At 47.6% G+C, this 27,278-nt stretch overlaps 1 protein-coding gene across 1 annotated transcript; it reads right to left on the reverse strand.

Annotated features, from left to right (window-relative positions):
• Window positions 1-262: 262 nt before the first annotated feature.
• On the reverse strand, window positions 263-27,082 carry USP48 (ubiquitin specific peptidase 48). The gene is made up of 26 exons (XM_010183826.1): window positions 26,963-27,082; window positions 26,594-26,750; window positions 25,616-25,743; window positions 24,383-24,507; window positions 23,723-23,831; window positions 22,327-22,460; window positions 22,025-22,107; window positions 21,552-21,731; window positions 19,072-19,197; window positions 16,943-17,092; window positions 14,201-14,401; window positions 12,702-12,816; window positions 12,431-12,561; window positions 10,988-11,059; window positions 7,802-7,926; window positions 7,523-7,645; window positions 5,731-5,792; window positions 5,116-5,226; window positions 4,342-4,472; window positions 3,987-4,093; window positions 1,792-1,896; window positions 1,222-1,377; window positions 884-1,009; window positions 652-700; window positions 388-414; window positions 263-285 (listed from the first exon to the last, which is right to left on the reverse strand). Exons 2-26 carry the CDS (start codon window positions 26,688-26,690, stop codon window positions 263-265), a joined length of 2,796 nt encoding a protein of 931 aa, XP_010182128.1. The 5' UTR covers window positions 26,691-26,750; window positions 26,963-27,082.
• Between the last annotated feature and the right edge of the window lie 196 nt (window positions 27,083-27,278).

Genomic DNA, 27,278 nt, shown 5'->3' on the forward strand with positions numbered 1-27,278 from the left:
CCCGTCGCTTTATTAAATATAAAATGGGGAACGTTCTGGCGAAGGCAGGATGTCCTTCAGTGCAATCTGCTTTGACATAAGGCATTTTTTTCTCTTTTTTTTAGGGGGGGACAGTCATTTCAGAATGGGTTTCTGCCTTCTGGAAGAGTCAAAGAGTTCAATCCTGAATCCACCTTTATTTTGTGGTTTTTTTTAATGCCCTACTATGTCAAAATCCTCTTCCTGTCCGGTTGCTCCTTCGCTGCCAGCGTTTCCAAAACCATCAGTGTCCCAGCAAACCGGTCCCTGAAGAGAAAAGACAACGCCAAGAGGTGACAACGCTTATGGGATGAAGTCGTGGTGGGTTTACAATAATTAGGGGGGTAAAATAACAACCCCCAAACTCACCTTTAAATCCTTCTTCAGGCATACAAACTGGGGATGGAAAGGAAAAAATGACAACGTTAGAAGTCTGAGAGTTGTTTCAAAAGGGATCTTTCATCTCTGTCACTGAATCTTCCCGTTGGCGGTGACAGAAAAACTTCAATGCCCCAATTCTCTCCCTTTACAACCCAAATCCACCACGATCCTCGGCCACCATCGCTTCTCCCAAAAATCACAGGAGCAAGCACCTTGCCCAACCCTGAAACCTCACGAGTGTCCCCCCATCACCTTGCATAACGTCATCCATCGCTGCGTAATCTGCGATCGGCTCGTCAGCCTGAAAACGAAGCGGAGCGGGGATTAACGAGAGAGGAACCTCGTTTGGAAGGTCTATTATTTCTATTTCTATTTCTATTTCTATTTCTATTTCTATTTCTATTTCTATTTCTATTTCTATTTCTATTTCTATTTCTATTTCATCAATTTTTATTGTCTTGTCGCAGCCACCCTCTCCCATTACCTTTAACAAAATGACGGATTCGGGGATGACTCCCAGGCTGCCGAGCGTGGCGGTGTCATTGCTCAGGATCTTCCCATCGATGGACAAATTCTGGTCGAAGGGAGCAACTGAAAATGCATGCATGATCTGTGCCAACACAATGAGACACGCTGATTTTGGGCGTCAGGGAAAAAAAATACATTCTGCTGAGCTACACAAAAGCCACCACATTTAGACGATCACCGCGACGCAGCACTGAGTTTCCTCCTCCTTCCCTTCATCCCTTTCCCAGCTGTGCGCTCCTAATTTTGTGTTTTCTTCCTCAAAACGACTCATTTTTTGGAGGAAAACCCCCTTACCTGGATTTTCAGCTCTTTCAGCGTCTGGTTTGCAGAAACCAGCAGCGCTTTCTCTCCCCTGACTTTGCGGTGCCGGGTGCTTCGCCTGATGCCTTGTTTTTGGTAAGAGATGAAGCTCTGCTGTGAGATCTTCTGGCGCTTTGCACCGCTGTCGGTCTGGAAACAAAGAGACCAAAAAAGAACCAAATCAGGAGTCCAACTTCTGTAATTTGTGGGGAATACAACCTCCCTGGAGCGCGCTGTGGGCAAGCCGGCCATGCAAGGGAAGGCAAAAAGTGACGAAAAGCTCTTCTGGATGCAAACCGCGGCGTGCAAGCATCACGAGGACCCAAGGAGTCGCCCTGAAACCCCAGTTTCTGCTCCCAGCGCCGGTGCGGGGCGGAAAACCAGCCAAGCATACGAGGCACCATCAATATTTGATCTCTCCAAACCCCCAGCCATGGCACGGTATGACCATTAACGTGACAAATATAAGACGTTGATGTTTTTGCCTGCGAGGAGGAGAGCTATCCCGTCATGCTGACTCAAGATGCAAAAACTGCGGCACCTGGCGGCGTTTTCGGTCTCTACCTGGTTAAAATCTGGGTCGTGCTCGCCTTCTGGTTTGTTTTCCTCCCTCTCCTCTTCAGCTTCTGAGCTGCTCACGTTCAGCTCCGGAGCAGCGTCCTTCATTACCTGAAGTTATAAAAATCATTCTCCGTAACCAACGCGACAGCATCAACCCCGACTGTCGCATCGCGGCGAAGAGCTCGCAGACGCTGCCAGGACGCCGCCTTGAGCTGAGGATCCCAAAGCAGAGCAGGAATAACCCCAGGATTTGCTCCACATGCTCTGCAAAGTATTCTCCACCCTTCCCCGGCCACGGCCAACCATGGGGGGCGTTCGGCTCGGGAGAAGATGCTCCTGTACTGAATCGCAGGTGCTTCCTGCGATGCAAGACCTGCCCTCCTTGCCAGGCACAGGGAAAAGTCTCCGGGGGCCTGGGCTGATTTCTTCCCCATTAGCTGGCTGCTCCTCTGGTTCATCTAAGTGTATTACGAAAGCCCGAACGCAGAGAAAAGGAATATTATCTGTAAATTAAGACACTTAGCCAGCCGTGCAGCAGGCCAGCAGAGGCACTCAGCACCATTATTTATGGGTCTGGAGGTTGTAAGTAAGTGAAATTTAAATAATTTACACAAATATATAAAGAAAAAGGATGGTTGGTTCTGTGTAAGGCACTGCACGAGACACGGATCTGCCGGACGGGAATTACATCCAGGCTTCGGCTGGAGCTGGGGTTTGCGGAAGCCCAGGAGACTGGCACGCTGCTCTCCATCCTGGATGCCCAAGAGCTCATTTCTCCATCAATGGATTTGCAATTAACGATGCAATCCCAGCTCTCAAACAGCCAGCACCAACCACAGCTTCCCTAGAGGCCTCCAGATTCCAGCAGTGCCGCCCTACGCCCATTTTATACAACCATGGCCATATAAAATTATATACATATACACATACGTATGTGTATGTCCTTCTTGCAGTGTCAGCCAAAGGAGGTACCCGGGGGCTGCAGAGGGGGGATGAGAGGATGGGAAATGCTCCCTGACTTTGCAAATCAGAACTGGCAGAGAAGGAAGCAGCGGCTTCAAGTGCTGCCGTCCGCAGCCCTCGCGGCATTATTGCTGCGTCGCATCTCGCCCAGGCCGCCCTGGTAATGAGGGAGCGCGCAGGCGAGCTCTCGCCCCCTCTCTCCAGCTCCAGCTGCTCAAAGAATAGCTGCCTGTTTTACTGCCAGCCCTACATGCGAGCACGGTCCTGTCCGGCACCAGGAAAAAAAAAGCCAACCCTCCTCTGTGCCAGAGCCAAGATTCAGCCTTGAGCAAGCCTGAAAACCCGTAGCTGACGGCTCCAGACAGCACTGCGTGCTCCACATCTCACAACCAAGGCAAAAACCCATCCAGCCTCCGGCACCCTGCGGTTCTCCAGGCTCCAGCTCCTCCCTTGGATTGGCAGGGAGGTGGAAATCAATGAGAGGCTAAAAAAACCACCCCCATGCTGCAAAGGTGCAGGGAACATCTTTATCTGAGCTTGCTCATGGGCCTTCATTTCCCCCTTAAAGCATAAAACGAGCCATAAGGAGGAGCCTTACAGTAACCAGCCTCTGGGTACCTGTAAAGTCCATCCCAGACCTGATGCTGATCCCTTAAGGCAGCAGTAAAGCAGAGATTTAATTCACGGCTTCGTAGGGGATCCTGAAAACCATCTCTAAGTTCACTGCTGTTTGATCAGCATGGAGTTTGAAGAGCTTATTTCTCTCTAGGAATAAATGTCACTGGAGCAACCAAGAAAGGAAATGACAAATACTGGAGGGAGAGGAGAACAGGTAAGAGCCTGATAACACGATTAGGAGGGCAGAAATGGTTACAACATCACCTAAAATAAAGCTGGGAAGATCCATGAAGACACCTGGTAACACAAAGGATTCAGTTTGGCAAAAGGAAGCCTCGAGGAGACCAAATTTTCAGAGCAGCTACAGCCAGAGTTTTCCCATTTGCCCTTTTTGCCAAAGCGACAGCTTCCACGAGCTGCAGAGCTGGGAGCCTTTTGCCCACAGAGAGCAGCCCTGCCCACCACCAGCACCGGCCACCCAGCATCCCCAGCAGCAGGTCCCAGTGCCACGGGAACACTGCAGCCTGTGATGGGCTTCACTAATTGGGTACTCAGTGTGGTTTCTGTTAAACTAAATGGAGCCAGGATGAGCAAGGACCGAGGGGGAGAGCTCGTACCTTTTTATTATCCACCACTTTATGGATGTAGATGGTTGCCTGGGTGTATTCACGCAGGTCCCGCTGCTGTTGGCATAACAGCCCTTCCCTGCACTCCGGACAGAGTTCTGGGGAGGCAAAAAGGAAAAATGCATTTAATTGCTTCAACTCCTTGGAGACACAGAGTACATGCACCTGCCCAATGCCTCTCACTGCTAAACTGGAGCAGCTCCCATATCCAGGGGTATCCGCTGAGCTCTGCATTTACCACAATCCCCTTACACCTGACACTTAGCCAAAAAGGAGCTACTTCCCAGGGAGCTGGCACCCATTAGCAAAATAACAGAGCACAGAGAAAGGCCAAAGATGCACTCACGGGGCTCAGAGGTGTAAAGAGCACTCTCGGGGTCGGCCCCGGCAGCTTGCGTTCGGGTGATTTTGATGACGTGATCCACGACGAAGAGTTTTTGAATCCTCTCCCACTCGCTGGGCCATATCAGAGCTATACTGTGCAAAGGAACAAGAACATGCTTTATGACATGGAAAAGCCAAGCCCCGAGCTTCTGAACAGTCTTCCCTTCTCTTTTTAGTCTGTCCATGAAAGAAAAAGCTGCAAAATCAACTCCTAACTCTGGCTACACGGGAGGGCCTGTGCGCCCAAGATAACGGGGAAACAGTAGCACGTTATTAGTGACGCTGTTCTGCTTCAGTCGCGCCGCAGGGAGGATGGAGGAGGAGAGGAGTGGAAGATCTGCTGCTTTTAGTTCTGCATCACTGCAGAAGCAACGCTACGGAGCATGAACTCCAGTCCAGCATCCAGCGCTCCGGGGGCAAGTCTCAAGGAAAGCAAATCGTAAGGAAGCTGGATGTTTCTATGCACCGGTCAAACTCAGGGTAGTTTATTGTTAGGAATTAGCCAAGCTGAAGTAAGCTCTCTTTTTATCCTGACCCAGCATCCTTTGACAATTTAGGTCTTGCCTTGCACGAAGGCTAAGGTGGGCCTGAGAAAGCATCTGTGTTCATTTTGTTCAAGGAAAAGCATTTGCTCCTCATGCTGCTGCAGCTCAGGGAGCCTCCAGGAACATTCCCCGAGGCTCACAAGAGATGAAGGCACTCGGCAAAGGCAGATGCGTGAAGAGAAGAAACTCACAGTTTGGAGTCTTCTTTGGTCATGGAAGCGTAGGTGAACATGAGACCCCCGTGGGGGCAGAGGAGCGCGCTGTTCCCTACCGAGGACACAGGGCTGCATCGCGTTGGCCTCCTGTGTGGGCAAAGGAAAGCGGTTTGCAAAGCTGGGTCAGGTTATTTCACAAAAACCACAGCTCTGCAGGGCAGCCAAGAAGAAATCACAGGTGCATTTACAGAAGGCATTCCAACAGGGAATATTCAACTACTGCCGAGGAGGAAATCAGATCCACGTTCCTGCACATTGCAAAATTACTCCCCTATCTAGCACAGATTTCCATCTCTTGCCACCAGCAGCCCGTGGAAACAGGATTGAGTGGTGACCTTTGCCTAGGATACGGCTCCAGACAGATGAAAAAACAACTAATCAGGTTACTATCTAATCCGACCATCTGGTTAAGACACAGTAAACAAGGAAATTCGGTTTCTTACAACGTATTACGACTGATAGGAGTGCTGCAAAAATCAGCTTCCTTGTTTCTACAAAGGCAAACCACACCAGGATCCAAAAGCAAAAATCGTTATCTACTGTCCCAGCAAAAAAGGAAGAAAAAGCACTGAAAACCTCAAGCCAAGTTACCTGACAAATTTCCTCCACTCTTCTACAAAGAACTGCGAAACGATATACAGCTCATCTGTCTCCTGGAGGTGAAAAGACACCAAAAAAAAGGATCATTTTTAATTAGTGCAACAACAGAGAAGCAATGACTGCTCAGCCTTTTCTGCAGCGCTCATTCTCTCCGAGACCTCAGCGGTTTTACCATGACAACTCCATCCAAGCGCACCGGGAAAGCCAAGTAAAATAATTTGGGATCAAGTACTAAGTACTTACATTACTAATCTCGTGTTTATTACAAAGTTAATTCAGCTTTAGATCCAATTACCTTTAATTCACAGCAGGAAATGGTCATTTCCCTGGACCAGCTCAGACTCCCCAGCATCGTCTTTTCTCTTGCCGCATACTCAGGGTCCTAAGCAGATGCTTCTCTGCACCCCCATGGGTGTGGGGTGAGACCACCCCAACCTCCCTCATTTGCTTCACCCATCATAATCTAAAAGTTTCTCTCTTTGGCAGCAGCACAGATACAAAACCACAGTCCTGCACCTTCAAGAGGCAGTGGTTTTGGGATAAACTGCTTTCCTACCCCAGATGATTTGCCATGAATTAGGACCTAGAAGGCTTTTTGACCAGAAGCAGACTAAGAGCTGGATGACAAAATCATTTCCGTGCTCACCTATTCTCACTAATGCAGATTTAAGGGCTCACTCTTATCTTTCTGCATGAAAGTTCAGCACACCTGAGGAATATATATATTTTTTAAAATCTCCCTTCATTTCCTCTAGATTCAACCGCTCCGCTTATTTTCTTCCCATGAACCTCAACTGTTTTGGATGAGGAAAACTCAAAAAAGCTCGAGGGGAAGATCCTCAGCTCTTTTTTAAATTTAAAGGGAGCAGAGGACGTAGCCTCACTGCCTGGACAGACCCTTGTATTTCCAGTTGACCCATGGTGATGGGCTCCAGCTTTCCATCACCTTCTCCATTTTCGATTTAAACTCTTTTGGGGCTCCCAGCTTCCAAGACACAGATTTGTGCTGCCTTCAAGATTTATTCCTGGCTGAAGAAGGCACCGGGAGCAGCAGGCTGCCCTCGCATGTAGGAGCCACCGAGGCAGACACCTGCCAAAGCAGCTTGGCAGGATCTAAGAGTCAATCATTAAGCAGCACTGCGAGACGTCCGGGAGCCAGGGCGTGGAGCCAACAGCTTGTGCCATTTCTTTTGAGCCTCCTCGAAGCCCCAAGAAGCTCCTGGAGAGCTGCTGCACACTTGGATTGAGGGGAAGTTGGTACAAGAAGTCCTGCATGACCACTGCTCTTATTTACAGGGCTTCAGCATTTAGGGAAGATCCTGGGATGTAAGAGGATGCTAAAGCATATGTGAATTTTGTCTGACCTGCAGCAAAAGCCTGGCCTGAATGGGAAGGCAGATGGAGAATGGTGGAAAATCGTCTCCGCCGGCACGGCCACACCATTTTGGTCTTTCTAGGGACAGATATAACCACAGCAGCAATATTGTCACTGCTTATCAAGCTGACTCCAGGCCAGCAGCAGCTATGTTGGCACACGACCGCTCCCGTGTATCTTGAGCAGGGCTTCAAGCCAGCACAGCTAATCGGGGGGAATCACACCTCGGCACAGCACACGTGTGAGCTCCGCTGGCACGGACTTCCCAGCGCAGGCACCGTCTCACTCAGACCCAGTGAATGATCATCAGGCAGCCTCAAGCAAATTTTTTTTAGGGAGAGGGATAAAAGATAATAAAAACCTCCCCCAAGCCCCACGGTGTTCCCCTGGTCACCCTCCTGCACGTACCTGAGGCCAGCTGCCCAGGCAAGGCCTGCACTTATCATGGAACAGGTTCTGGAGAGAAGTCTTCTGCTCGCTGGCCATCATCTTATGCAGAGCTTCGTTTTCCTCTCCTTCACGCTCCAAAATCTGCACGAAACAGTTAATTAGAGCACAGCGCCAGTTCTTAGCTGCTATTAAAAGGTGACATTGCTTTTCTCCGCTGCACCGGGTCGTGTTAAAAACAGAAATATGACTGCGTATTTACAGTCAACAAAAGGGTAATGTTATTTGACATTCAAATACCTTGCACTGGGAACAGCACTCTTTGTTATTTGGGAATTCGGGGGCCTTTGGAAAATATTGCTTGAGTTTCTCCCAGGCTTCCTTGGAAACCACCCTCCGCTCATTTTCAGAGATGCACAGGTCACCTGCAGGGAGACAGCCAAGAGAAGGGCTTTGCTCTCGATGTGCTCAGCAGTGTTTTGCAGCCCTAACCAGATTTAAGAGATTATGGGGGGGGAAGATATTAATGCACTCCTCAGCCAACACCATGTCAGCAAAAAAAAAAGAGCGCAACTAATACACAAAGTCACCTTCAACTTTATCAGTTCCTTGTTTAGACAGGAAAAAAAATAATATGACTTTAATTCATACAAATGTCCTCCAGATTTCCAAGCTCACGAACCCAAGCAGCTGACCAAATACAAGTGGCAATAAAGAAACACTGGGAAAAGCAAGGGCAAGCCAAAGAGGGCACAGGGCTACTGTGTTCTGATCTTGACTACCTATAGCTACATCTTTACAGCAACTCCATTTACCCAGCTGCAGAATAACCCTGTGCCCCATGAAACGGGAGCCAGGTGCTTTCCACACCTTTGAAAAACAAAATTACCACTGTAACATCTCAGATGGCTTCGTGTGCCCTATCCAAGCACATCAAAATTTGGAAAGGACAGATTCTGCACCCTAGATCTGCTGCAGGGAATAATGGGGGTCTGAAGATCTGAAGCAAGATTTACCAGCTATTTCCCAGACTACTTGCCTGCTGTATTATTTATCCTGACACTCAGCTAAAAAAAAAAAGAAAACAAACTCAAAGAAGGGTTTAGCACGAGGCATTTATCATTTTAGCAACAGCCATCGCAGAAAGGTCACGCTCAGGCCTTTGGACACCGCCTGTATGTATGACAACACGTGCTCCAGCCGATAAACAAGGCTTGGGAAAACTGGAAAAGGCGAGGGCCTGGGGATCTGACTGGTTGTGTCAGGGTTGATGATTGCCAAGGGGAAAACACAACCGCATCTCCCTGCGAGACAGCAGCTGGGAAGTCAAGGCACAGCCGCAGCGAGAAACAGAGAGAAGCGAAGGTTGCAACATCGAGATGCAAACCGGATCTGGATGCGGCACGGGAATATTCGTGCCTCAACACGGATTTCAACAGCAAAAGGGAAGCAGAACAGCAAGTGCGAAGTTGTGGCACTGAGCGGTGCCCAGCAAAGGGCACGATACCTTATTATCTGCTTTTCTATAGCCTGAAGAGCTACAGAAAGAAGCCGGGCAGAAAAGGCTCCTTCTTCCCCACCCGCCAGTAGCTCTTTAACATTACAAGCAGCTCCTCAGCCCCACGGACCCATCGGCTTTCCTGGCTCCAGCCAAGCCTGGATTTCTGCCAGCTCCCGAAGGGGAAAAAATAGCAACGCTTCCCCTCCTGCTTTTCCTCTCATAAACAAAAGGTCGGGCTGGACCGCTTCGATGCGGTGCTTGGCCACTTGTTCTGCATCAAACATGACCAAGTGGCCCAGCTTCACCATACGAAGAGGCAGGACCAGGCTGCTTTCCAGAGCCAGCAAGGATGGGGGGGAAACCAAGCTTGTACAAATAAGTGCTTTGACACCGCGTGATTAATGAAAACAGATTAATACGCTGTTGAGCAAAAGAGGTGAAAAAAATCAGAGCTGGGTGTGCAGGGAACAAGTGCTTCACCATCTGGAAGATGATGATCCTAACCGCTGCTGACCCTGCTTCCCTCTCCCGCCATCTGAGGACATATTTCGGGCACGGATATCAAAGAACCCTCAACTTGCTATCTGGAAAAAATGATTCGCTGGTGTCGGGCAGCTACCAGAGAGCAAGAAATTGCAGCGAAGATGCAAAAGGACTTCTTAAGGGAAGGCCCGGATGGCATTTCTGGAGGCCAGCCAGACCTCACAGATAAAGCGCTGGCTTTCCCAGAGCCTACCATGAAGGCAGGCACTTCCTCCACAGCAAAAATTCAGGCTGTATGACCGAGACTGCAGATTTGCCAATACACTCCAGAGGGCAATTTTAAAGGAGGAAAGGCTGTTTTTCATGAGAAACCAGAGGTCAGCTCAAGACGATGAAATCTGACCTGCTGGCAGCCCCCATATTTAAAATTATTCATTCTGATATGACCCAAAGTCCCAGATCAACTAGCAATTTACCAGCAGAGTACTTTTTCAAAGGCCTGTTGGCCTATTTTTATCGTGTCTGGCTACATTAAACGTTTCATCACCACGCTGCATGCTTTTATTTCACAGCAGCAGCCTCGCGGCAACGGGGAAACACGGCGTTAAAAGCTCTGGAAAGCAGCAAACACCGCGACAAAGTGCTTAAACACTGCTCTAAAATGACGCTTTATCAAGTAATTACTCTACATCCTTGATTAGCCTTGATGACAGGAGACGTGTTGCTAATTTATGGCACATTTCTTTCTTACTAGAAACAAGATTGAGCATCCCTGGCAGGAAAACTGATGCCTCCAAACAGGAGCATACTAAGACAGAGTTAAGTCTGGGAGTGACATATAAGCTAAAAAAGTGAGATTTAAACGACAGGGTTGTTGAACAGCCTTAATTTAAACAACAAGGATGTAGCTAATGAACCATCACTTTGCAAAACAACCAACAGCGGGTCAAAACCTCATGGAAACGGAGACCAAAGCACAGCAGGTTGGTAAAACGATATCCTTCGAGGTCCCAGTTGCTTGCAGATAAGGCCATGTTTCTGCAGTTGTTGGGCAAGTGCTCTCGTTTTTGTGTAAACCAAGAAAATAAGTGGATACTCTCAGCTCCCACCTTGACTAATTTACACCCCCCCTTTTTTTTTCCTAATACTTTTGGGCCTCCAAGCAGCTGCAGATCCATGGTGCTGCCCTCGCTCCATCATGTTGCTCTGTTAGCAAGAGGAAGAGATGTCCACTTCTCCAGTCCAACATTTCCCACAGCATCTGAGCCTCTCTGCGTTTACATCCCTTTCACTGCCTCACAAAACTCGGACTGCAATGCGATAGCGCTCGCAAATAAAAGCTCGAAGTTTGAATGTCAAGAAATGCCAGGCATATGAGAATGAAGCACATTTCCTCAGTAACCACTCATGCTGGCCTTAGATGGAGCAAAGGCTACGAGGTTAATGTCTTGAGCAGTGGGAAACAACAGATATATTCAGCTCAATCCCCCATAGAGACTTACCATGTGGGCAAACGATGTCTTCATTAAAATTTAACTCCTCTTCCTCCTCTCTCTTCTCTTCATTTGAGTCATCTAATTAACAAAAAAAAAAGAGAAATACAAGAAGATTGCAGAGTTTCCCTCCCAAGGAAAGGAAAAGTCTTTGAGGGAAAGTAGCTCAGTTGCCTTTCAAATTGCAGCAAAACCCTTAACCCAAGGGAAACTTTGGAAGCCGATTTGTTATTCTCAAATGTCTTGGCCTCTGGGCAGGCGGGATTACAGCCTACAGGCCACATAGGAGTTCTTTGAAGTGTATGGAGCACAAGCTGGTCCTTTGTGAGATTACAAAGGACGCATTTGTTACAGCTAAAGCACCACAGGGGTTCACTGCTCCCAAGGATCTCGGAGTTTAACCTAAACAGCATCTAGGTGAGAGCGCAGGGAGCAGAAACCTTCCTGGCAAAATATCAGTCCGCTCTTGGAGGATACAGATCTAAACCAGATGCTGCCGATGGGGAGCCTGCCGGGGTCTGACAATCCCCACATTAACGTATAAATTATAGTTAAGAACCGTAGCTCCACAGACAGAAGCCTGGCCACTGGATTGGAGCATCATGAGCACAAGGATGTGTTAGTAAGAGTCTCTAAGGACATGCCTGACAAGCAAGTTGGCTTGTGAGTGATTCAAACATACTACTGGGAGTTGCAACCTGTCGTGAAACCAAGGCCACCCCCAAAGACTGAGGAGCAGTAACTGAGCAGAAAAGTCCCCTTTTCTCAATGAACACTCCACGAGCAGCGCCAGCTCACAGATACTGTCAGGAGGGCTGCGGTATCTGGTGGTCTCTGAGCCTTCCACAAGCCCCAAATCAATGCCATTAGCTGATCATCTCCACTTTCACTCAAACAAGCCTCTTGTCCTCAGTGACAAAACAAAAAGCTCAACAAAATATCCAATTTCCAAACGTTTAAAGAGCACAAGCCTAATAAACACACCTATTCTCACAGATTCACGATATGGACATAGAAGAGTCCAGTTATTAATTATTGGGGGTTTTTCTAGGCTGTGTTTTGCCAGAGCTGCTTTGCCAGCTGTGTCGTTTCATCCACAGACCTTCACAATACACATCTTCCTTCCTTCCCCAAGGTAATTTCATGTTTCTTCCTCCCCTGTGCTCTCTCATTCAGATAAAAGCGGATGAAAAGATCATGTGTCTGGGGTGGTAATTTAACACAGCTTTGTAAAACTACTTATTACCTCATCTTCTTCTCTGGGTACGAAGATCACCCAGCAGTTTTGAAGCTTATCAAATAAAAATCTCCTTAAATGAAGGTGTTATTTGATTTATTATCCTTTCCTCCCTACTCATACAAGGGAAGAAAAACAGCTACAGGAACACCTGACGTGTCTTTTGTTAGGAGGTAGCAGTCAGAGCTGGTGGGTCTCCACAGCAGCAGAATTACCTTTGTTTTGTGCGTTTCCATTCATTTTTCCATTACTGTGCTCTGCATCTTCGTCTTGCTCATTTAATTGCTCCAAAGCCAGCTGACGCCAGCTCCGCAAGGACGCCTTTCCAACCCAAAACCCGTCGTTCCTGCACAGAGAGAACAGCGTTGGCAAGGTGAATCACAACTCTGTTCCCCTTTGGAGCGAGAACAGTAAAATCTTTAGGAAAAAGCTGTTTAAGCACTACTAAAAAATCTCTGACAGTTGAAAGCGTTGGGACTGACATACCCCTTGACTGTTATCTTCAGCAAGTTCGTAACGGTTTTGTAGTCTTCATTTAACTGGTTTTTCAGTCGCAGGATTCGACACCTTTCTACCACGCAGTCCTTGCAAAGTGCTTTGACTGGGGTGGGGAGAAAAAGAAACACAATTTATTGCACAGCTGAGCTTCGCGCTGGTTTGAGGGTGCTCAGGCAGGTGGGCACCAACTATCCTGCCTCATAACTGTAGATTTCCCATGTAAATGAGGAGATCCCCGGGGTTACTGCCAGATCAGGCCACATCTGAAGCTTAAATAAGCGTAAAATGCTTCAGATGAGGTGTGATCTGTTCCGCTAGCTTTACAGCTCTCCGCAGCTGGTATCAACAGTTTGCAATTACAGCTGCGAGCCAGGTCACACCAACAGGCAGCCATGGGAGTCAAAAGGCAGGGCAGTTTAGGCATATTCAAGGAAAAAACCCTTTATCGTAGCACTTTGCAAGCTAAACCCAGGGAAAAAAAAGCCCTCCTGGAAAGCCACACTGGACCAACAGGAGTGGAAACCCTACAGCTGGGCAGGTATTTTCATCTAGGAGCAAGAGGGCACATCCAGGGAAGCAATTCGGAGAACGCAGCGCATCCGATCCACCCCTCCCAACCATACTCAACAAAAAAAACCTGCAGGCGATCTTCCAGTTGACTAATAAACGTTGGCCTGTTTTTTCTTCCCCTACAAAGGCTGCCTGCGTCACCGCAGTTTCTGCTGGTTGCCTTTCTCCCCTATAAGCTCCTAGCAGGAGCTGAGCTAATTTGGTCTCAGTGGGAGTTATTGAGCTCCTTTATAAAAGAAACTAAGCCTAGGGCTTGATTAAGGGATGCCCAAAGACTGCAGGGGCTGGGCTGACCCCAAAAATCAAAATGTGTGAGAAATGCCTGCAACACAAGCACATAGGCTAACAGGTACATGCCTCCCTCAGACCAGGCAGCTCAGGACAGGCTGGAGGTGAAACTGTCAATGATTTTCCTGGCCTGCACGCATCCACGCTGCTCTGGAGCACAGGCTGCTGGCAAGAGGCAGCACAGATCCACATGCTCCAAGAAACACTGCCCACGCAGGAGCTGTAGGTGCCGCAGGCATGGAAAATGGGTTTGAAGAGTCTGGCGAGGGTGGTGTGTGCAAGTTTTGTTATTTTCTAGAATCAAATTCATAAAACCGTCCACGTATTTTGTTTTCTAACCTGAGTGCACCACTGCTTTCTCAGAAATTACTCCGTGCATGGCTCTTCCTAGACAGAGCAAAACTCGAGTCTGAAACAGATCCTCTGCAATCAGACCATTTGTTTGAATGCTAACGTAATTAAGTGATATTAAAGAAAGAAACATCTGGAAATAACAGCACAGCAAAGAAATAAAGTTACAATGGTAAAGGATGGCATAAGGTGGGGCTGGGACCAGAACAAGGCCCTAGAACACGTTCAGCACATGAGAACGTGACTTGGGGAGGGCATTTTCTAGCCCGACACCTTACCGTTCAGCCGGGGCCCTCCTCCGTATCGCCTGTAGAAGAAGTCAGCCACGTACTCCGATATCCTCTTCATGATGGATATTTTATCGGGATGGAGTTTGCCATGCGAGCACAGGCAGGCTGTGTTATCTATGGGTTTTGGAGGAGTAGACTCATCCAGCCATTTCTGCAGCCATTCGAGGGAGATGAAGTCATAGGGGGAACCTAGGAGGGGAAAAAACACAAAGAGAAACAAGCCCGGACGTGTCAGCTAACACAATACAGCAGATGGGATTTCATAATTACTCTGATATTCAACAGTACTTTTAAAAATTAACAGGCTATTGCTGTTGATTAAATCTCTGCGGTACAAATTTTCAAACATCTGATACAGTTTCCTCCCCCATCCAATCTCATCTCGGTATCGCAGATGCAGAAGACAGGAGCTACGCAAAATTAAGATATGCAAGAACAAGCGATCATTTCAAATTCAGGCAATCAATACAAAACGGCAGAGCACGCCAAGTAGGAGTGCTTTCAGACTGCAAAGCCTTTAGGGGTTTATTGGAGAGCAGTCGAGGAAAGGGGAACGCTTTCCTATCGCTCATCGAGGGAAAAATATAAAATTTAAATTATGATCATACATTAAAGGCTCTAACAGAGTGAGCTCAGTCGGGGCAAACTGAAAAATGAAAGGCAACAACAGCAAAGAGATGAGGTCAATGTTTGCCCTGTCCCTTTAGCACCCAAAATGTCAGTGTTATGCTGGGCTGTGCTTACAATTCTGGGTGAGAAACACTCACGCATTTTAAGATTTACAGTGCAAATGGAAACTTGCTTGAGTTTTTTAGTAGGAGCATGGGGGTTTTTTTTCTGAAACAAGAGTAGCAGGTTCACTCTTGTTTGCTAAAGGTGAGACACCTCGCACAAAGGCGAGGTTCAGGAGCGGGTCAGGGTCTGTGTGAGCAGTGAAACAGCATTGTGTGAAACCCCTGCATCTCAATACCGAGACCCCACATTGAGGTGGAAACCCTACTGCGAGATGATTGGGAAATTAGGAGGAAATTAAGCCAATTCTGCTGATGCGAGGAGGGCAGCTCTGAAAACGAGAGAAAACGTAACCATTAGTTACATTTATCAAACAAACACAAATCCATAATGTTTCATACAAAGGAGCAACAGGGAAGCTACAGGAAAACACTCTGCCTCCCAGCTTGCTCTGGATATTTGGGAAGTCGGGTTTCCAACCCGCTCTCCTTTGCGGGATACATGGGCAGCGTTTTCATCTTACACAACGCCATCAGAGATACACAGCCGTGACCTCCAGAGAATCGCAACGCTGTCAGAAATGGTTTGTTAGTTTGGAATGAAAGCTGCCTCCCCCGGAAAGTACTTTTTTTTTTTTTTTCTGGGGCAGGCTACACAAAGCTGGCAGAAAAACATGTCTGCACAGCTGCAGAGAGCGTCCAGAGTCCTGCGGGATCGGACCCTGAGCAGCTCTGGGATAACGCTGCCTCCAGCTGTGCTGGCAAGCTGCTGCGCCCAGGACGTGCCCTCAGGGGAGGGCTTCAGGTCCTGCCATCTTCAGATTTTACCTTCCAGTTTTACCTGCACCTGTAAAAATCATCTTTTTGGGATTTATTCCTCTGTCGAGTTCAAAATGCCAAGAGCAAACTATTCTGTTTCTGCTGAGGGGGAGAGAAAACACACCAGAGTTGTGCTTGCTGCTCCTTTTTAATGGTGACTCACGGCAGATTCATACCTGCACCACAACTTTGATTTAACAGTGACATTTGAACACCGCTCAGACTTGTGGGACTTGGGAAGATGAGCTGCGACACTCTCCTGTTTGTGAGTTAAATGCCCGTTGTCTGCAAGACGGGGTTCACAAATTGAAGACACAAACATTTATGGAAGCCGAGGAGTTTGCTCTTCGCTACTGCTGATTCTGAGCATCAAGCAAGGAATATTAAAAGCTAAAAATCAAATTGTCTAACATGCTACACAATTTAATGCATTTTGAAGTCTTTAGTTATAAACTTCCTGCAGTTTTGAGGAGAGGTGCACAGTGGAGAGGAACTCCCCACGCTGGATGGACAGAGCAAGTGCTCCTATGCTTGTTTTGAGGGAGACGGGAGAGAAAAACAAGGAGGGGAATAAAAATTCTTGGACTCAGACATGCCAGGATGACAAGACACAAGGAGTGGCAGGAAAGGATTAACCCCAGTCACTCATCGGATGGACTACGAAGCTTAGATGTGGCGCTTCGAGGATGACTCGAATCGTTTTTCTGCTGGAGGCCAGGCATTCTCGTACCCTGTTACCTGCCGATTAATGCGGATCATCAGCTCCCAAACTTGATGTGAGTTGGCCATTTGAGACCGGGCAGTTATTCTGCCTCGATGCTACCAACCGCTAACAAGACGAGCTGCTCACCAGGCAGAAGAAAAGAGTCGAAATGCATGGAAGCACACAGGAGAGTGACTGATGGGGAAGGAGCAAGAGGGAATTAGCGACGCCAGAGGCCATGAGAATGAGCAAAAAAAGGAGAAAAATAGGTTAAGGCAGAAAAACATGAGGAAAAGTAAATCCTGAGCATGCACGTAGCAACAACAGACAGCGATCGCTCTCCTTTTCTGAGAGGGCTACAGCTAATGCCTTCAGGCGAAGGCATCAGGCCACAGAAGTGAGTCGTGGGTTAGTCACAAAACATCACTAATCTTAACAACTGTCTACTACAAAATATTACCACAATATCTTACAGACCAGCTTCAGCGGGTAACCTTTTGTAGAGCTCCTTCACCTCTTCATGCTTGATTTTGCCCCTGGCCACGCTCTCTTTGCGCATCTCGGCCATTTCGTTGCACCACTCCTCAAACTTGCAGTTATCCCGCTCAACCAGCTCCTGCAGAAAAGCTGTCGGGAAAGAAGCAAAAAGCAGTCATTCAAAGGAAAAATGCCAATTATGTTAATTATCCCTGCGATGAGTTATCTGGGGATAACAAGCAAGCCAAAGAATTCCTCCACACGGCTACTGACATACGATGTCTTTCCGAAAGCCAAGTGCATAAATGTTGCTCTCGCCAATATTTAAGATTTGTAGATGATTAAAAGCAACTGTCCTGCGCAATACAAGGGCGCCCAAGAAAATCATTTACTCGGGGTTGGTTCCTGCGTCAAGAGAAACCCTTTGCTTCCTAAGAAGCCTACGCCGAGCGCTGGCAGGAGTGTGAAGTGCAACGGGGTTTGGCGAGAGGCTGCGGAGCCGGAGCACGGCAGGACGCTTTCCCTCCCTGTTATTCCTCTGCCTCCTATTGAAAGCAGCTCCTCTGCGCTGCCAAGGACCAGCCATTCCCAGGGCAGAAGCGGGAGCTTTGTGCCCTACGGATACACCTGAAGCCTGTCCTGAGGTGCAGCCCCACGGGTACATGCGATCAGAGCGAGAAGGGCCTGAGCACGTTGCAAAGCCAAGGGCAAAAAGCCCTCAGGAGATGGCAGATAAGCTGGGGCAGATCCTAGTGTCGACGGGAATGGGAATTTCTGCTGTCGCCGATGGAAAAAACCTAAACAAACCAAACCTCAGCAGGGGGAAAAAATAAGATAAAAAACACTTCCCTCACAGGAATGGTGTAAGGGAGGGGGAAAGCAGTGCTTATCTAAAGTCTTTTCCTATTTAGCAGTATTTTGAAGACCTGAAATATTTCCGAAAAGTTAACGCTTGTGTGGCCAGAGAACACAGTATCCACCTTTGAAGAACACACAGCATTAAAAAACAACCAGCTTGACCTCCTTGAGGTCAGAGCCAAGTTACAGCTCTCCACCGTCCCGGAAAAGCCGCTTTTAACAGCATCAAAGCAAAATGCCTCAAATTTACAGTTGCATGAAACCTCCCCGCGACCGCAGGGCTCGACTGCTGCCCTTCGCTCCCTGTTCCCTGGCAGGCGTCCACGGGAAACAAAGGCAACCGCGGGGCTGTGCAGGAATTTGGAGCTGGGTGGAGAAGCTTTTGCTGAGTTATTGTTTTGGGCAGAGGGGTAGGAGGAAAGGGAGCGCAAGAGAGCTCACGAAACAGACTCAAAAGGCAGGAATTAACACTAATTCCCAAAGCCGTGCGGCTCAGAGGGTGGGTTTTAGCGGTGGTGGGGCTGGAAAAGGTTTGGTGCTGTGAGTAGGGGGGCAAAAAGCTGTATGATTTACCCCCTCTGCATCCAAACAGCAGAGGTCCAAAGGGGACACGCCACCTCCGCTGTCCCCACTTCACAGAAGAGGGAAGAAGGTGGAACACACCTCCATCCTCATCGGCACCAGGGGCCTAATTAATATTTCTAATCGAGCAGCACGCGAACGTGAAGCATCATTAAATCCGCAGGCCAAACCTACAGGGATTTCTGCCACCCCCAGCAATTCTAAAGCAAGACACGAACGCGCTTGTACAAAAACTCCTGTGAAAGGCTCACATCCTCTTACTTTCATGCCGTTTATTCTCAACATGGCAAAGATGAAGTGCTCGCAGCAGAGACCTGACATCTGTCAGGATTATTCACCTCCAGCGCAGTACGTGTGCTGCCAATGACATTTAACCACGCTGTTCTCCTGCGCTTTCAGGAACCCGGGCGGTTCCTGTGGGATCCTGGCTGCGAATCCCAACAGGACGATCTTGATGTTGTCTCGATGGTTAAGACAGAGAGGTCTGAGCGGGCACAGGGTGATATTAAATAATATAATCAGGCTGATATTATTTAAGCACTAGGAAAGCCCTCTCTCCATACAGCACCTTTGGGGCTCCCAGACAGAGGTCGTAAGAGGGACTTTTTTGAGTAAAAACCTCAACTCCTGGCGCACCTGGAGTATCACAGGACGAGATGGAGAGGCCAGGAGAGTCAAAGCTCACTTACCTGGTACCTCGACCGTCAGGGATTTCTCCCGGGTTTGCAGCCTGTACACCAGCATGTAGGCGTTGCGCGAGCAGTGAGTGCCTTTCCCGCACTTGGGTTTACGAGTCTGGGATTTCGAAGGTTCTGCTGCGGTACAGAAGGTAAAACATAATCAGCACACAAGCTCGCTGACTGATTCTCAGTTAACGGGACAAGTTTGCCACCTAGCCGGCTTCCCTCATCCTGCTGAGGTCTGCCAGGCTGCTTTTTGCCAAACATTAGGCTTGGCATCAGCCAAAATTGTATCCCAAAGAACGACCCAAATCCCTCCAGAATTTCTGAAAGCAGCATAATTCAAAGGGACTAAAATTAGGAGCCTGTTCTGAACCGCCCTTCTACAAAAGCCTTTCTTCTCTCCCCAATTAAACCTCTCTGTGCCAAAACTAGCTCTTGCAAAAACAACTTTTCTCCCCTCTGCCTCTTGTTCGGGTGTCCTGGGACCAAAGAAGAGACAAATCCTCAGGGAAGAAAATCTGATTTACAGGTGACTGTGGATGCGAAAAAAATAAGCCATTCTGTTGGGCAGCAAAGCTTTTACAGAGCAAACAGCTGCAGAAATGGTTATTTTGGAGCACGTGGTGATGCGATGTAAACTTGTGTTGCAACAGTTGCTGCTTCCAGATTGCTGGGCAAGGAAAAAACAATTACCTACAGCTGCAGCTTCAAAAACCAGCCAGTTTTTTTGATATAAAGAAAATGAAGGTGCAACCCTCTCTATCTCAAACTCTATATGGAACATTGAAATATCAAGAAGAGTGTCTTGTCTTTCCCAAATTCTGGAAAAATTAACGTGCCTCTCCCACCACACCATCCAGAGGACCTTCTAGATGCTCTTTACTCGCATTTTCTCCAAATGTTTACTAAATTGTTCCCATCTGCTCAGCCAGGCCACAGGACTCTCCCCACAGCAGCCCTCTGCTTTACGTTACCGTCCTTCTCCTGCTGCTGCATGCATTAGTAACAGAGTCGTCTCAGTTTTGCTTTGCAGTAGGCAAATAACATCAACCCTTGCTAAAAATATTAAGGCTCCCAGTCTACAGAGACTTCTAAACACGCTTTACTTACATTTTTCAAGCAGCCTTGTATTTCAGCAAGAATATTTACTTGTGGTTCAGCATAAATCTTTACAAGATTGAGGCCACAGCAGCTTATTTGCATCTTATTTTGCTATGCTGGGTAACTTTGGAGGTTAAAAAGCAAGGCTGAGAAGCTCTTCTTTTCCTTTTGGGGTTTATTTTTCTATATTACGCCACTAGATGTCTAGCCAGCTTCACAATTCGGTTGGAAGCAAGCGGTAGTCAAACATTAACAGGATGACAAAGCTGCTCTGGCAGCAGCCAGCGTTTCTGTGCGTGGTGATAAAACGCAACAAGGTGTTTACTAGCAAGAGAGCTGAAAACAAAGTGGCCTCACGCAGATGCACACACGGAGGGGAGCGGGAGAGGCAGGAGAACATCCTGTGCCTGCTCAAGGCCCTGCTCAGGCTGGTGTGGTTTTACAACAAACTATAGGAGCAAACGCATCTGAGAGTGTCCTTTCATTAAGCTGTTATTTAAGGATGTTTTCAAAAAAGGCATCATTTTGTAAAGTCCAGTTGCAACAAAGCACGAGCATCCCAGTGGGGCAGTGTTTCTGGGAATGGACTGCTTACATTATAAGTGAAATTTCTGTCATTAACTTCCCTGTTTCCTGATACTACAAAGCATGCTGCACTAAGAAACCCTGAGCAACTGCAAATCTGAGCGCTCAAAATGACAATTTAATGCTGAACTGCTCCTATACAGTGACTACAGACTGAGAAATCTGCAGGTTCAGGCTCAGCCCAAGCTCTGCAAGAAATCAAGACCTTGTCCCATCCAGGGAACGCAGTTATCTGGGCAGCACCGGGACACCCACACAAGATGAGCCAACAGTGGTAGAACAAAAGGCCACAAAGGAGAAGTAAAATGCGAAGTAAAAAGGCTGTTTTGGCTTCCAAGCTGTTATTTTGTTCAAGATTTTTTTACAGACTCCTTACTGCCTCCAAATAAAACACCTCAGTGGAAATAAAAACAGAATGTGTTAAGGAAACTGAAAGTAATCTCGTTATCTGTTCCCAAGCGTCCTTTTGTATGGCAGCCAAGGAAGCTGCAACTTGCCTGTTCCATACCGATAGGCAGCTGCTGCCTGAGTTATCAGCATCTTATCTGCCATGCAGCAGGGAAGAGAAATACGAGAGCGGAGGAACTGATCACGAGGTGTGTGTAAACACACGGGGCTGAAACGAAGAAAATCTGGCTGCAATTAACGGAACTGCCATTTCACACATCATTCCTAAGACGTGACAGCATGCGTAGGAGCATTTTTGTTTTAAGAGTATCGGGGTCTTCACGTATTCAGCCTCCGTGTTTTTCGGTGAAAAGAGTTATTTTAAAAGGGCACTCACAACTTAAAGGTTTTACCTAGATCTTCCTCAATTCCCAACTGCAGTTTCTTCCCCTCCATCTTTTCTATGTCTTCGTCGTTAAACTTGTACCACTCGCCCGTCTGTGGATCCTTCACGTGGGCGATGTAGTGCCCAGAGTAGGCGCTCACGCCACGGTGTATGAGGACGGCGCTGAGTTCGTACACATAGACACCATCTGGAAGGAAAGCGGCAGTTACACAGCGCTCAGGATGAAACGGCACAGGTCTTTTCTTTCCCAGCACTTAATCTTTTTGCAAGGCAGCAGACAAAGAGCGCACTTGAACTTGCATCTCTCCAAGACCTCACTAAGTAGGTTGTGGCTTCCACTTAGCAAGGCATTTACTTGAAACATGGGCTTCAAACAACTCTTGACATAATTTTCCACCAAAAAGGGATTCAGAGGAGATCGCCTCTCACCTGCTGAAGGGCAGTGGGCAAATTTAATGCAACACAGCACAGGAAACTCACTTTTTTGTTCCATAAAAGGCTCCATGTCAAGCAGCTCGGAGAAGCCGATGTAGGTGTTGAGCTTTTTCTTATGGCCAGTTTGTCTGTGGGGAGGCAAAGCTTCGGTTCAGGGGATGGCAACAACTGTTTACATCACAAAATAACTCCCCTTGAAACCCACTGAGCATCCCCAGAGAAGCTCACGCACATACTCAATCTCTCAAACCAACACAAAAAAAGCAGAGCACATGATTTCCCAAAGAGCTTCCATGCAAGCCAGGGAGCTCTGGCTTTCCCAGCACACGCTCCGGTAAGAGGCTCACCTGTCAAACACGAAACGCATCAGCTGCAGGTTGAGCGTGCAGGGAAGACTCAGCAGCCTGATCTTCCTCGTGGCGTTCTGCTTACTCTGACAGGTTTCACAAAAATAACGATTGTCCCCTTCTAATTTTTCTTCCTGGTTGGGGAGTATAAAGAAAGCTCTTCAGAACAGGTTACCACTGAAAAGTCAACAGTCCAAGCTACTCAAGAGCTGGAGACTGAAAAGTGTGGAAGTTATTTTAACTATTCAAGTCTTTACTCTGCTGCTTTACAAAATAATCTCTTGGTTTAAAAAGTACGCTAATAAATGCACTTTACAGGATGGTCATAGCAGGCTGCTCTCACTTTAAGGAAGATTTTAGACCAAATCAAGCCCAGGTCGCTTACAAGACTATCAGGTTTGCTCTCCACTTGACTGAGTTTGCTCATACTGAGGGCTATGGGAAAAGAAAATAATTAAGTCACCCTTTTATGAGCTCACATGGACCAAGTTAATGTAAAGCCACATTTTAGTCTGGAAACTACAATCCTCTGTGCTCAGCCACACAAACATCACCATGTAAGAGTCGCTGTCTATGCCTAAATAGATCCAACAGCAGGATTAGGCCAGAGGAAAACTCCAACAGCCCCAAACAAGGTCACTGGGCTGTTTCATTTGAAGGAGGAGCAGATAAACTTGAAGTTCATCGTTTCAGGATTTTAACGCGTGTTCACAAACCAGTCCTTTTTCATAGCAGCCCTGCCGCAAGCAGAGCAACCGGTTTGCTGAGCGCATCAGCCGCTGCCCAACAGCCACACAGCTCAGGTACAGAGTCATGTTTCAGGCTGGTTCTGCCCTAAATATTTTTAATTGAATCCACACCCCGAACCTTTAACATGCTGGATCTTAAGATCCAGGCAAATTTTCAAGCTGAATTAAGAGCAGTTGCAGCTGCTCCTGCAGCCATTCCTGGCCCTCCCCAGTATTTTTGAGAGCACATTTTAGTGTGGGGAATGTCCCCTGTTGCTATGCAGATGAGCACCAATATAGAAAACACAAAAAGCAGCCATTCTCCAGGTGCTATCCATGACAAAGCACGCAGGGACTTTTTTCCCCAACTTTGTTGGGAAAGTATTTTGACTAAACATGCGACTTTCAAGTGCTTTTTAAAGCCATAAACATGCTTTTAAAGCCATAAACATGCCTAAGTGCTACACTTTGGTCTGGAGCCACTCCTTGCTTGCATGACTTAATCCTCATTTTCGAGGTCCTCTGAAAGAAAAAACATTTCCTTTTGCAGTATCTCACTGAGACAACTCAGTCTCTTCACTCTGATACCAATCTCAAAGGCTGTTAATTGAAGAAAGGAATTAAAACACCTTGCTAATAGCAAGGCTCAAAACTCAACTAGCTCCTACCTTAAGAAATTCCGTTATGCAGTCTGTCAACTGCTTGTGCCCTTGGATGTTTAACTCCAGCTCATAAAATTTAGACACGAGTTTGGACTCACGGCCACACTGGTTGCAGCTAGGATTTACAAAGACAAAAACACACAAGGTCAGTTCACTTGTTTATGCGTCTGAACTCCCCAGTCGCTTGTAAACTACTCCTTGAGCTATAAAACCAGGAGAAAAAGTCGATTAAGTGAGAATTAATGCGGTTCACACCTCTACATCACAAAAACTCTGCAAGAAGGTGGTAACAGGATAATAGCATCTACCAGGAAAACCAGAGTACCTACTTACAATTCACATACATCATTTCTGAGGTGAAATCCACAGCTCTGAATGCAGGAATGAAAATATGACACCCGAGTACTCTACGTTCCATTAACTTGCAGGTTTAATTGGTAAATTTTCATTAAGGGATTAAATGCAAATGGAGAACTGCAAAACCACCATACGAACTGAAACAGGAAACCTAAAAGCTAAAAAAATTCATTGAAAATCTTAATCTTTCAGAAAAAGCTTACCTGCCTGCTCCAGCTGTTAGGAGGGGTATTTACACCCCCCCGTCCAAATTCTTCTAAAATGCTTAAATATTTACAAAAAGGTTCTTCCCAAAGCCCAAATACTTACACCGTGACATAGGCATACTCTCCACAGAACTGCTTTTGCACTATGTTTCGAACATCTGGGTTTTTTTGTTTGGATAAAGTATCTTCCAGGAGCGACATGAACAGCTTTGAAAACTCCTGGGCATCCTAGAAGAGAAAGCCAAAGTCCATTTACAACACCCAGCACCCAGCAGCACAAAGCCCAGTCATAACCTCGTCACTAATTTACTGCAAATTACCCAGAGCCTTACACACAGGCTGAGGCTGAGGCTCAGGCGTGAACTGAATAGGAAAAAAAGAAAGAGACCAGTTGGGAGAACTGAAAAAAACCACAGAATTTGCCTAAAAGGAGCGCGAGTCCCGCAGCATGAGTTACCCTGGCTCCTGGCCAGCCGTGCCAGGTGGTTTGACTTCTGCCCCACTCCTTGTGGGGCTCTGGAATTAAAGAAAAAAACTCCTGCAGAGCTCTCTGTCCCGTTACTGCCCGTTTTTCAAAGCTCGGCATGCAATACAAGCCAGCCCCGCTTGCATTATAGGTAGGAAAAAAACCACCCCAAAAATGAGGCTGCCCTGGGAATTTGTCCCCTCCTCCATCCCCTGGGAGCTTCACCATGCCCATTCTCAAGGCCTTCCTCTCCCAGCCTGGCTCTCCTGTTCTGAAAACAAATGGGGTCTGGCCTCTCCCTGCTGTCCTTCGGTATCACTGGGCGACAGTGACCACTTCCTTCCCAAGGAAACACACTCCAGCACTCAGGCTCTTCCTCCAACAACCTCCCTCTTAGGTCTCAAAGTGTACATTTATGCCATGTCCTTCTCCTGAGGCCCCTTCAGCTTTCATGACAGCCCCCCAGGACCCGTCTGTGGCACTCACCCCTCTCTAATGGCACTTTCCCTGCCTCACATGCTCTTGTTGGACCTTGGCCGGCTCCTGGAGACCTGACCCTCACCCTATAAGGACCCTCCAACCCCTGCTGAGCCACCCACCTGGGAGAAGCAGCCCCATAAAGCACCTGCGAAAGGGCCTCATGGCACCTCTGCCACCCTGCTTGGGTGCAAACAACACTCCTACTTCTCATCCCATCACTTCTAGTCCTTATCCCATTACTCTCTGAGCTCCTCCCGACCTCCCACATCATCAAGAAGGACCCAGAGCCCCACTTTTTAAGGAGCAGCAGATCCCAGCTCAGAGATGTTAAAGTCAACATAAAAGGGCTTTGAAGGCAGTAATTACTCGAGGGGTGCGCCTCACACCTACCTGCTGCTGTCCCGTGTCCAAGCCCAGCGCTTTGACGAACCCAGAGGGATCGATGTATCGCCTTTTGCTGTTCTGCAGCAAGGCGAACAAGTACTGGAGGTGCTCACAAATGGTTTGAGGCTCATAGTCTGAAAAATTACAAAATGCACAAGTACAGCACATAATTCAAGTCAAGAGGAAGTTGTTCCAAGTAATTCACTTGTTTTTAGTTTGTAAGGGTAAATTTAAGGATTAGCATTGATATGTTTTTAAATTATGGTCAGAACTGATGCGGTTCATGTCAGCGACATCCAAATATCATAGAATTGGAACCATTTCGGTTGGAAAAGACCCTTAAGACCATTGAGTCCAACCGTAAGCATCCCACAGCGCCCAGCACAAGCAGTGAGCAAACAGCTGAAGCAGCGTGTGCAGATTATCCAGTAGCAACAGCTTCTTTTTTACCCTAAACGGTGAAACATAATTTTAAAATACCACAAAAACAGGAACAGAAGAAATCAGGCAGCTGCCATGACCCAGAGCGCACTTACAGTGCCGTACCATATGTCAAGGTACATCACCCAAGCCCATCACATCCCATGTGAGGGCGCTGGGAGCCTCATTCGTGGCAGAGACCTACATTTTTGCCCTCCCATGGGATGAATGCAGCAACACGGTAGCACAGATCAGCCCCAACCCAAGGGCTCCCACTCCCAGTGCCACCATTAAGTTTGGGAAGCAGCCTAGCAAGAAACAAATCCCAATTATTTTTTTTTCAACCAGATCAGATCACTCTGATTTAAGAAATGACTCCGATAAAGATTGGTTCACTTCTAAAACCCAGGTGATGGACTCAAAAACAACATTATGGAGATCAGATAAGTGGCTGTAGCTTCACCCATCAATTCTCCTGATAAACTTATCCCAAAACCAATGCCTGTGTGTAAAATTTTAGGAGAAAATTAGCAAAACCACTCCCGTTTCACAATTACCACGTACCTTTTTCTTTTGAGATGCTCTCACCAGCCACGTACTCGCTGCAGGTACTAGGACACAAATAGAGGGCTTGCCGGAGCTCCAAGTTAAGAAACCACATCTGCAAGAAAGTGTTGACGTAGCACGTGGCGCCGAGGTTCGTTAAGCCCACGAACGCGTTCTGGCGTGAGAGAGAAAGCAACAGTTGTCATTCGCCACTGTGGAGGAGCAAGCAGAAATCCAGCAGTTGGGGCAGCCGCTTTACAGCTGTTTGTCAGGAAAATATCATACAAACAGCCGCATCCCAGACTCTCCCAAACAGGGGGACACGGGGTGTCACCTCTGCCAGGGACTGGGAAGGGCTGGGGATGCTTTTTAGGGGGGAGGGGATACCTTCTTGCGGCGCTCGCAGTTCGGGTCGTCGATGTTGTGAAAGCTGTTCTCGTCAATCTCACCCAGCCAGACGTGCTCCCCAATGCCCACCAGGCAGTTGGGGTTCCCCCGGCAGTTCCTCCTGCAGAACCGGCACCAACTGTCACCTCCAGTGGAAGGGACACTGCTGCCCCTTGAGGGAAGGGGGGGGTGACCACAGGGGATTAGGACAATCGGGACCCCATAATGCTAAACAGAATGGGATATGGGTCTACCCACACACCCCAAAAATGGTGGTTATGGGCAAATAATGGAGAACTAAAGGCTGGGGGGAAAG

The sequence above is a fragment of the Mesitornis unicolor genome, unplaced genomic scaffold (genome assembly GCF_000695765.1).
Source record: "Mesitornis unicolor isolate BGI_N332 unplaced genomic scaffold, ASM69576v1 scaffold29164, whole genome shotgun sequence".
NCBI classification, from domain to species: Eukaryota; Metazoa; Chordata; class Aves; order Mesitornithiformes; family Mesitornithidae; genus Mesitornis; species Mesitornis unicolor.